This window comes from Spizellomyces punctatus (assembly GCF_000182565.1).
Source record: "Spizellomyces punctatus DAOM BR117 chromosome Unknown supercont1.9, whole genome shotgun sequence".
Lineage (NCBI taxonomy): Eukaryota > Fungi > Chytridiomycota > Chytridiomycetes > Spizellomycetales > Spizellomycetaceae > Spizellomyces > Spizellomyces punctatus.
In genome coordinates, this window is record NW_015971545.1 from 743,119 (window position 1) to 754,732 (window position 11,614).

At 47.8% G+C, this 11,614-nt stretch overlaps 1 protein-coding gene across 1 annotated transcript; it reads right to left on the bottom strand.

The window, feature by feature from the left end:
* Window positions 1-1,103: 1,103 nt before the first annotated feature.
* On the bottom strand, window positions 1,104-1,783 carry SPPG_05628 (uncharacterized protein; the record flags this gene model as incomplete). Its single annotated transcript, XM_016753838.1, has 2 exons — window positions 1,104-1,383; window positions 1,446-1,783. 2 exons carry the CDS (start codon window positions 1,781-1,783, stop codon window positions 1,104-1,106), a joined length of 618 nt encoding a protein of 205 aa, XP_016607424.1.
* Window positions 1,784-11,614: the final 9,831 nt, after the last annotated feature.

The window sequence follows — 11,614 nt, forward strand, 5'->3', positions numbered from 1 at the left end:
ATCAAGAATTTCTCGCGCTCATCGAGCCTTATCCAGGCAAGGAGGATCAAACGAGGGGTACCATCTTCTCGGACTTTTCGCAGGATTCGATCCTTGTCAGCTTCAGCTGAGGCAGCAATGTAGAGGTGGTGGGAACTCCACGTGACTGTGTAGGGGTCGTTCCCGAGGTGCCCAGCGCCTCGCTTTGGTTCTTTGGCGAAGAAGCTGAGCATGCGGGGGTTGTCGCCCATCATCAGAGCCACTTGTGGGGTGCCCCAGATGATGGCTATGTTGTCCCAGACTCGGTCCCAGCCCTGCGTGGGCATGTGGGGGTCCTCTTCCTTGGTCACTGTGACCTTGGAAAGAGGTGCGGTCATCAAAATTGTTGATTCCGAGTGCTCGGGTGAATGAAATAATCCGATGGTGTGGAATCCTTGATTAGCGGCAGCTGTCCTTTCCAGTTCTGAAGCCGAAAAAAGAGTCTCGGTGGTAGCAGACGTTGAGTCCAGCTCCACTATGTATGACTTCTTGGACTCCTGTTTGGGTTTCCAACCTGCGGGCATGGGTGCTCCGTATGGTCCCTTCTTTCCATCTTCAGGATCTTTTCGGTTCGGGTTCTGCCAGCAGAAAACATTCCAATGCTTTTTCTGACAGAATTTGCAGGGTGCCGGTGGTTCCTTGTTGGGGTCCGGAACCATCTTCTGAGGGCCGTTGCGACCCTTTTCGGGGTTTCCGGTTTTATGTTGAGCCGTCTGCTTAGAGCCTTTGTTGGTTCCGGTCTTTTGTGACTTCTTCTGAGCTTCTGCAGCACCGCTGTAGCAAGGGTCTCGCTTTCTGGTGTCATCAGAGCCAAAATAAAGGCGCAGGAAGTCTTTTAATTTGGTCAGGTTCGTGACGTTACAGGATTTGACCATGATTTGGATGTCGCTGGGCAATTGTTCGACTATTAGGTCGAAATGCTGGTCAGCGGGACATTCTATGTTTGCCCGGTCGCCATAAGCGAGGCGCCGGAGATGAGTTTTGTGGTCGATGAACGCGAGAAAGCTGCGAAATTCTTTGGGGTTCTCATGGCAGCACACATATTCAGTTTTGCGCTTGGACTTGGTTAGGGGATCTCGGAACTCTCAAAGCAGTTCTTCTTTCCACCTTTTCCAGGTCCATGAGCGAGTTTCCTGGGCTTCCAGAGTGTAAAACCACATGTCAGCAGGGGTTTTCTTGGCTGTCATGGCTGGTAGGAGCTGTACCATCCTGGCATCTGAAGTCACGCTAACGTTTTGAAGAAGTTGGACTTTGTTAAGCCATTCTTCAATGTCTTGGTTTCTTTTGCCCGTAAACTCGGGTACGTCCTTTGCTTTCAAGAAGTTGACCTTGGTGTTGCTGGCACTTGGATTGGAGGCACCGGACCTGGAAAACTTGGTTCGGTACGCTCCCTTGGTGTGTCCGACGTTTCCCACGGGGTTGCGGACCGTTCTCTTGTAGCTCGTGCTATGAGAGGTTGTTCAGGCAGTGGGTGATGTGCTAGGGCTTCTAAGGCTCGTGCGAGGCACTCATCCGCCACTGTCTGACATTCGGAAAGCCTATGAAGCTGTTCCATAAGATTTTGAGTTGCCAACTGCATTGCAGCAGTCGAGTGGGCAATGTCTTCTTTTAAAGCTGCCACTTCAGAGGCCATTGTGGCCAAGTTAGGGGCTTCCGGTTCAATGGAAGTGGTCCCCAAACACCTCGGGCATGTTGCGGGAGGGACTTCAATGTCCTCCGCAGGACCCTGACTATGAGTCTGGATCACAGGTGAGCGGCCTCGCATTGGTGAGCATTCGACCAGCATCATTCTCAGTTTCGTGAAGTCTGTTTCCAAAACAAGAGAAAAGGTTTCTGAGTAGCTACCTGAGCAGATCTCGGTTTGCGCAAGAGTTTCGGTATGACTGAATAAGGTTTTCAGCTGAATTTGAGAGGGGAAGGTGGTTCATCATGCTTCTCCACCATGTAACGGATTTTTTGTTGGTAGACTGTGGTAAAGACAACTTGGGTCTCCTAGCAGGTTATGTGGGTGTCCATACTAGGAATCGTAGTCTCCGAATCCTTTCTTTGGGCATTGGTAGCAACTTGAGGGCAAGAGGCAAGGAGAGTCGGTTAGTTGTGAACCGAGCAGGATTTAGAGGCTTCAGTGTGGGTGATCAGGCCATTGAAGCACTCTGTTAGGTTCCTGTTAACCTAAGACTGGAGTTGAGAAGCTAGTTGTGGGGATTTAGTGTCGCTACAGCTTCTGCCCGCAACTTATTTTTATTGAATTCATCTTTTTATACAAGAATATGCTACGGTAACATCTACACTAGTTTCTGTAACCTTCATTAGGGTGGCGGTGTCCGATATTCCCATTTCCGATCATTGCCATGATCAATTATGATTGCGCAATGTATCCTTTGTGCTGTGCTGGTGTAGCCCAGAACCAAGCTTGATCTCAGGGGTTTTGAAGCTTAGGTTGCAATTGCAGAAACCTCAATCATGGTCACCTGATGCCTTTAAGCGAACCGGTTCATCAGAGTTGTTCACTACAGTAACCAGAACTGGCCCCAATGTGACCCCAGGTACCATTGTTCATACTGCAACAGATCAAATCTGGTTTTGTTGCAACGTCAGTGGCTGTGCCAGTATCATCTGGGTCGTGAACCAAGATGCAGATGAAGCAGACCCCACAGATCCAGTACCAACCTGGTAATTGACATCCCAACACCCCCACTCAAAGTGCCAGTGCATTGGCTCTTCAAAGGGGGGATGTAATGATGAGGACATCTTTGAGAGATTGCAAGTAAGCCCAAATTGGATGCGGGAAGCACAAATTGCATGACCAACTCCACTGATTGGGTTACTGCAACTGAAAAAACCAGTTCAAGGATGGCAATTGGTGCATTAGATTTCAGCCTGCCTTGTACAACCTGTGGAGGCCTGAGCTAGTGCAGAAAAGGAAGAGATCGGTACTGCCACCAATAAATCAGTTGCGATGCAGCGGCACCCATTAGTTTAGTTTAGTTTAACAGTTTATCCAAAAAATCTTGTATAAAAAGGATGTATTCAATAGAATAAGTTGGGGGCAGAAGCCATAGTGTGACAGAATTCTTCTGTCAGTGCTATGGTTATACTGGTTAGATGTGGTTCCAAACTAGTGGTCACATGACTTTGCTGATGGTGTCAGCATTCATTTGACCAGAATTAGATAAATAAGCAGATTTAGCCATTTCTGGCTAAATTAGATGAGTATCCTGACACACTAGCATCTGCCCCTTTTAATCAAGTGGCATAGTGTATTTAGGATGACTTGTCTCACTTGTGATTGGCTATAAATGGTGCAATAGGCTGACAAATAGTTTAGGATGACATGTACAAGATCTGATTGGGTAGTTAGGATATAGCATTTGTCAGCCCCTTTGTCTATAAAAAGAGGACCTCTCTGAGGCCCCTCAAGAGAATAACAAGTAGTAACCAAGTCTTCCCTAGTTTTCTGTTGTCTTCTTGTCCCTGCTAGCCTGTTACATGGTAGCACCACCTTAGACAACAACCCCAGACTCTTAGACCTTCTGTGAGAGATCAGAAGCTAAGATCCCCAGACCCCCAGAACCTGCCCTAGATGTTCTGAGTAATATCAGAAGACCAACAGACCCCAGACCCCAGACCCAGCCTTAGTCCTTCTGAGTAATATCAGAAGACCCCTGCCTCTTATCCCAGACCCAACTTATGCCCAGAACCCCCCTCAAGGACTCCTACAGACCAGCCCACACCATCCCATACCACAAACCTACCCCCAGCACAACCTCCAGAACTACCACCAGACACACCACTTGGTTAGCATCAGAAGCTCTGATAAAACAGATAGAGCTTTTCTATTGTGGGATTGTGAAGAAGCTGTAGAGTCCCCCTGTATCCTCCCCACCAGTTGTACTTGCAAGTAATATTGCATATTTTGGGCCTGTGACCCACCCTATCTTGACTGCAAGTAACATTGCATCTCTTGGGCCTGTGACCCACCCTATTGTTGTTGTTACAAGTAATATTGTAACTACCCAAGACTCCACCCCATTACCACCATGACCAGCCAGGAAGAGATTCTCTTCAACACCATTGCTGAGCTTGACATAGACCAGGTCAGGCAGGAGCTTTATCAAGCAAAGCTCCAGCAGCTGAACTCCACCACACCAGCCACTGCTCAGTACCAACCCAGAGTAGATAAATCCCTGGTAAAAGTCCTCCAAAGCAAGTTGAAGCCCTACAAAGGCAACAGGAATGTCCAAGAGATTAGGACATACCTCCTCAGACTTGAAGAGTACTTCCAGGCAGCTGCAGATCTATCACCAGAAGGCCAACTGTTAGTAGCCACCACCTACTTGGAACTCCATGCTGAAGTCTGGTGGCAAAGCCATGTCAAGAACCACCCAGTAGGATCCCCTCTCAGAATCCAGTCTTGGGACCAGTTCAAGAGAGCCCTTCAAGAGAACTTCCTCCCAGCAAATGCCACCAGAGCAGCAAGAGACCAGTTGGCCAGGCTCAAACAACAAGGCTCAGTAAAGGAGTACCTAAACCAGTTCAATACTTTATGCCTTCAGGTGGATGACTTGTCAGAAGCTGAAAAGTTAGACAAGTTTATCAGAGGGCTTAAACCCAGGGTTCAGGAACAACTGGAGCTCAACCCCACCAGTACCATCAACTTAGCCACAGCTGCAGCAACACCTGATAGGATTGACCAGATCCAGTTCAGCTACCAGAAAAGAAGCCAGGCCACCAGCTACTACTCCCCCAAGGCTGAGAACTCTGGAGTAGTCCCTATGGAGATAGATAGTATATCCACCAACTCTGGGAAGCCTCTCTCCAAACTCACTGAGGCTGAGAAGACTGAGCTCAGAAAGAAGGGAGCCTGTTTCAGGTGCAGAAAACCAGGCCATATTGCCCCCCTATGCCCCTTGAAGACCAAGCAGCAGGGAAATGGCAAGCAGACTCAGTAGAAGATTCTGCCTCTACTGGGGAAGATATCAAGAACCACCACCCTGACACCCACCACCTGGTACACTCTCCTGTTATTCAACCCTTGGACCTATTGGACCCACCTGAAACCACCCCTGAGACTTTAACTATCCATGGACTTTACCTGGAACCCCAGAGAACCCCAGCATCCCAGAGAACCCCAGAAACCCAGAGAATCCCAGAATCCCAGAGAACCCCAGAAACCCAGAGAATCCCAGAACCCCAGAGAACCCCAGAATCCCAGAGATCCCCAGAAACCCAGAGAATCCCAGAACCCCAGAGAACCCCAGAATCCCAGAGAACCCCAGAAACCCAGAGAATCCCAGGACCCCAGAGAACCCCAGAACCCCAGAGAACCCCAGAAACCCAGAGAACCCCAGAACTCCAGAGAACCCAAGAACTCCAGAGAACCCAAGAACCCCAGAGAACCCAAGAATCCCAGAGAACCCCAGAAACCCAGAGAATCCCAGAACCCCAGAGAACCCCAGAATCCCAGAGAACCCCAGAACTCCAGAGAACCCAAGAACTCCAGAGAACCCAAGAACCCCAGAGAACCCCAGAACCCCAGAGAACCCAAGAACCCCAGAGAACCCCAGAACCCCAGAGAACCCTAGAACCCCAGAAAACCCAGGAACCCCAGAGAACCCCAGAACCCCAGAGAACCCAAGAACCCCAGAGAACCCCAGAACCCCAGACCACCCAGGCCACCTACCAAGAAAGCAAGATCCATGTAGTAGTGGTGGCTCCATACTCTTTAAGTACCCCCAAAGGGCCAAGGATTCCCCAGAGTCACTTGCTGACTGTGCAAGGTAGAATCCAAGGAATCCCAGTAACCATTCTCCTGGATAATGGGGCAAACCAACTCTATGTGTCACAGTCCTTTGTCAAGAAGGCACAACTGGTGACTCATTCTCTCCCTGGAGCAGAAATCTCTATGGCTGATGACAGAAAGCACCAAGAAATAGGCTTTGTCAAAGGTCTTCAGTACTCAGTAGGAACCTACACAGAACAGTCAGACTTTATAGTAGCCCCAATCAAGTTTGACTTGATCCTGGGTATACCTTGGTTTGCCTGGAGGAATCCCAGTATCAACTACAACAAGAACACTGTGACCTTCACCACCTCCCAGCACCCCAGAGTCAGATGGATTGTTAAGCAGGCCAGCTCTTCCAACAAATCCCAGAAGTCCAATCTTATCACCATGGTATCAGCAAAGATGTTGGCCAGAACACTGAAGAAGAGGACAGCAACAGCTTTTGCTGTGTATCTCAAGAACCCTCAAGATACCAGCACCCCTCCAGACACCATGGATTCCAAAGTCACCAAGCTTCTTGAAAACTATCAAGATGTCTTTGCTGAAGAGCTTCCCCCAGGACTTCCCCCTGAGAGATCAGTAGATCACAGAATTGAACTCAGTGACCCCAACCAGACCCCCTGGAGACCAACCTACCACCTCTCTTCTTTGGAGTTAGAAGAACTGAGGAAGCAGCTTTCAGAGCTTCTGGAGGCAGGCCACATCAGACCCTCCAAGAGCCCATTTGGAGCACCTATCCTCTTTGTTAAGAAGAAAGAAGGTTCTTTGAGGATGTGTGTGGACTACAGGGCTCTGAATAAAATCACCATCAAGAACAGATATCCCCTCCCTAGGATTGATGAGCTGATGGATAGGCTGAATAGAGCCCAGGTGTTTACCAAGCTAGATCTGAAGTCAGGCTATTACCAGATCAGAGTCCACCCAGAAGACATCCCCAAGACAGCCTTCAGAACCAGATATGGTCACTTTGAGTTCCTGGTCATGTCCTTTGGAATGACCAATGCCCCAGCCACTTTCATGACTTTGATGAATGATGTCCTTAGACCCTTCTTGGACATCTTTGTTATTGTCTACCTAGATGACATCCTCATCTACTCCAAGACCCCAGAAGATCACCTGGACCACCTCAAGCAGGTTCTGCAAGCCCTCAGGCAGAACAAGCTGTATGCCAACCCCAGCAAGTGCCAGTTCTTCAAGCAAGAAGTAGAGTTTCTTGGCCATGTAGTCTCACATGAAGGAGTCAAGCTTGATCCCAAGAAAGTGCAGACTGTTCAAGAATGGCCCACCCCTCAGAGTGTCACTGAAGTCAGACAGTTCATGGGCCTGGTGAACTACTTCGATAGCTTTCTGAAGGACCTGGCAGAGCAAGCTGCACCATTGACAGACCTGTTGAGAAATGACAAGCCCTGGACCTGGTCTGAACCTCAGGAGAAAGCTTTTCAGCAGCTGAAGGATATGGTCACCAAAGCCCCTGTACTCAGACCCTTTGACCCAGCCTTGCCTACCACTGTCTTCCCTGATGCCTCAGGCTATGCAGTTGGAGCATGGCTTGGACAGGATGATGGGAAAGGCATGAGACCAGTTGCCTACCACTCCAGGAAGATGGCTCCAGCAGAGACCAGATATGACACCAGAGAACAAGAGCTGTTAGCCATCCATGATGCCCTCAGAGTTTGGAGGCCCTACCTGGAAGGAACCCCCTTCAAAGTTATCTCAGACCACCAGTCCCTCAAGTGGCTACAGAACCAGCCCTTCTTGACCAGAAGACAAGCCAGATGGGTCATGAATTTCCAATCTTTTGACTTTAAGATTGGCTATGGCCCAGGAAGACTCCACACAGTGGCAGACATCCTGTCTAGAAGACCAGACCTGGCCCCAAGATGCATCAAGTGCAAGGCCTTGGTGACAGCAGAGTTGAATGCTGTGACCCACACCACCAGCACCCTTCAAGAGAGATTAAAGACCAGTACCACAGAAGACCCAGAACTTCAAGAGCTCATCCAAGCTTTGGATGACCCCAGGAGACCAGAAGACCAGCAACAAAGGCTCAAATACCTCAGCCATCAAGATGGGTTACTCTATTTCCAGGACAGGATCTTTGTTCCTAGTGACCCAGACCTAAGGTTGAGCCTACTCCAAGAAACCCATGACACTCAGTATGCTGGACACTTTGGCATCACCAAGACCCATGAGGCCCTAGCAAGGCATTACTACTGGCCCAGGATGTACAAGGACATTAAGAAGTATGTCAAGTCTTGTGATTCCTGCCAGAGAAGCAAACCTAGTCAGCAACCACCAGCAGGCTTGCTGCAGCCCCTCCCAGTACCTAAGACCAGATGGAGCCAGATCTCCATTGACCTGATCCCTGACCTACCCATGACTTCCTCTGATCACAATGCCATCTTTGTCATTGTTGACAGATTGTCAAAGAGAGGCCACTTCATCCCCACTACCACCAGAGCCTCAGCCAAGGACCTGGCCCTGCTCTTCCTGAAGCATATCTTCAAGCACCATGGCCTCCCAGAAGTGATTGTATCAGACAGAGACACCAAGTTCACCAGTTCGTTCTGGTCCAACTTGATGCAACTCTTAGGCTGCAACACCCTCCTAGCCACTGCAAGGCACCAGCAGACCAATGGACAGGCAGAGAGAACCATCAAGACTTTGAAGATCTACCTGAGGGCTTTCCTGCAGTACAACATGAAGAATTGGGAAGATCTTCTCCCCTTTGCTGAGTTTGCCTACAACAACAGTATCTCAGAAACCACAGGCTTTACCCCATTCTACTTGGAGAATGGCCAGCATCCCAGGACCCCAGCAACACCACCAGGAGAAAGCAATGATCCTGAAGCAACAGACTTCCACCAGTATATTCAGCAACTGCTTCAAGTAGCCAAGGATAACATGATACTGGCCCAAGAAAGACAAGTTCAGCAAGCCAACAAGTCTCTCAGCAAGGCCCCAACCTACCCCCTAGGCTCCAAAGTTTGGCTATCTAGAGAAGGTATCACCCCAGAAGAAGAAGCCCAGAGGCCAGCCCAGAAACTTCTTCACCCCTGGCTTGGACCTTACAGAATCAAGGCCAAGGATGAATTTCAGAATTACACCCTGGAGCTCCCCAGCACCATGAAGATTCATCCAGTGCTCCATGTGAGACTCCTCAAGCCTTACTTGGACCCCACAGAGGACTTCCCTACCAGACCAGTACCCCCTGAGCCTGAGCCAATTATCCAGCAAGGAGAAGAGTTTTGGGAAGTTGAGAAGATTCTTGACCACAAGACCAGAAGGAAGAAGAATCTCTACCTCATCAAGTGGAAAGGCTATCCCTCCTCTCAGAACACCTGGGAACCAGAAGAAAACCTCCTACCCCATTGCTGCAAGTGGTCACAGAACGGCGAAGAACGGAAGCTCTTGCTACATGTTCTCCCTACATAGCATTTTTATGAGAAAAGAGGGGGGACACAAAATACACTCCATGATTTTTGGGAAAAAGCTGTATAAATTTGGTTCAATTGATGAAAAAGATAGAACTAAATAGAAATATGCATCTGTTTAAATGGCCTCGTTGGTTTCCTGCTGAAAAACTGGTTGCATATTTCATGTAGGCAACTCAGGCGTCAGAACTCATCCCATCTCAACATTACCTTCGAGGCATACCAGCCGGGATTGGCCGCTCCGCGCCCGGCATCTTCCGCCGCGGAATTTCTATGTGCGAAAATGTACCCTTCGGACGAACTTTTAACTTTTTCTGCTGCGCACGAGTACGAGCGGGCTGGATTCAGACAGGTGTCAAGTCTTCAAGTTCTCTTGCTGCCTGCTTTTGCAAACGATCCCTTTTTTGTAATGCGTCCGCAACTTTGATTGTGACTGGTTCCTCGGTTTTGATGAGTTCATTATAGTTGAAAATTCGATCGGGAATCCCCTCTACCACATATCTATATGACCGCAGTTTGTCGAATGGTTTAATGACTTTCCCAATCCGATAAACATTGCTAGAGAAATTTTCTCGATGTGCCTTTTTGAACACATTGCCTTCATGTTTGACACGAACATGATCACCGATGGAGAATATTTCAGGTTCTTTCTGATGCATCTTCTCCCAGTATCTTTCCAAGTTTATCAATGCCTTATACGGTTTCTCGATTGCTTCATGGGGAGACATCCCAATACCGCGATGTTCTCGCCTGTTAATCATTGATACAAGTTCATTGAGAAAATCCAGCCACCGCTTGTCGCCTTTATGAGTAAGAACTCGACCGATGGCTGACTTTACCGTTTTGATCATTCGTTCTGCTTCAAAGGCCATGTATACGATACGATGTTCTATTGCATAATCCCTCATGAGATCTTTGAATCCCCCTGACATGTATGCTCCACCAGCGTCAGTAACGATTTTGTTGGGTCTCATTTTATAAGTCTTTAGCGAACGATCGAGAATATATCGCATTGCGGGAACATACGGAAGTCTCGTCCAATTTCTTCAATGGTTGTGTAAATACCATCTTTGAAAACTTGTCCACGCATACCAAAATATGAGAACATCCTTTATTCTGACGAGGGTAAGCGTCCGATCCTAAAGCGAGACAATCGCTTTCCCAAACATCAAATGGTGCATATGTACGCTGAACGTTCAGGTTCAGCCTCTTCTTTTTTCGATGTATTTGATGAGTACGTTCTTTCTCCAGAAATGACTTTATGTCTTTCAAGGACAAGTCTGTCCCTTGTCTCTTCAGCATATTCTTCAAGCCGGATGCTCCTACCGGAGCTCCAGGCGTGTAATACAACTTCCGGAGTTCCTCCATATTTGTATGTAACGCTTAATTTATTTCATATAGAATTGTTTTACAGCATCGTTCGTTCTTTTTTGTTTTCGTCTATTCTCTGAAATGTCTAATGGTGCAAGATTTTCATAGTGATTTGATCCGCCTTGGGATTCAGGCATTATGTGATCGATTTCAAAGTTCCATCGGTAGTCATTCCATGACATGCCCTTAAGATCTTTCGACTTTTTGAGCAGTTCTTGGATGTATGACAAGAATTCTTCAAAAGTGCAACCTTCAACCCATGAGAGAGAGGTCCTCAGTTGCGCCATCCAAGCGGGATCCTCCATCCGGTTTCTAAGTGAAATAGAGGAGAATGATATAAATTTGCTGTGCTTTGCCCGAGACACTGCTGTATATAACATTCTCTTCGACATCTTCTCTACCTCGTGGATGGTGAACGGTCTGTTAAATGTTTGCCCTTGTGCCTTGTGTACTGTGGTACAATAACCAGAAAGAAAAAACTTTTGAAATTTGTTCCTGGGTACAGTGCATTTCATTATACCATCGGATAAATCCTCTTTTTCACAAATGACCTTTGTGTCATTCCAACTGGAAATACGCCATCGGGTTCCCTTGATCACTCCTTGATTGCGCATTGGCTTTCTAGAAACCACAGGGGATCCCTTGATGAAAATACAATCTTGCGTTTTTGAATCTTTGGGGATTCTTGGGCACTTTAGGATCCTTGCTTTGTTCCTCTCCAATTGTTCATCTCGTTTCATGTTAAGATCATTCACATGATGGCACATTCTATTTGTAAAGGCAATGTTCAGAGAATTTGTTGTTGCAGTGGGATCGCTCTTCACAAAATCAGGTAAGGAGGGATCCTGCTCGCTTTGCACTGCTTGTACAATCTCATGCATTTTGTTTGAGGGATCATCCAGAAACCGATAGTTCTCCGTCAGGAAAACGAGATTTCCATCTGCTATATCTGCTATGGGCTTTGTTTCAAGATAATCATCAGAGTACGAATCTTCCCATGGTTCAA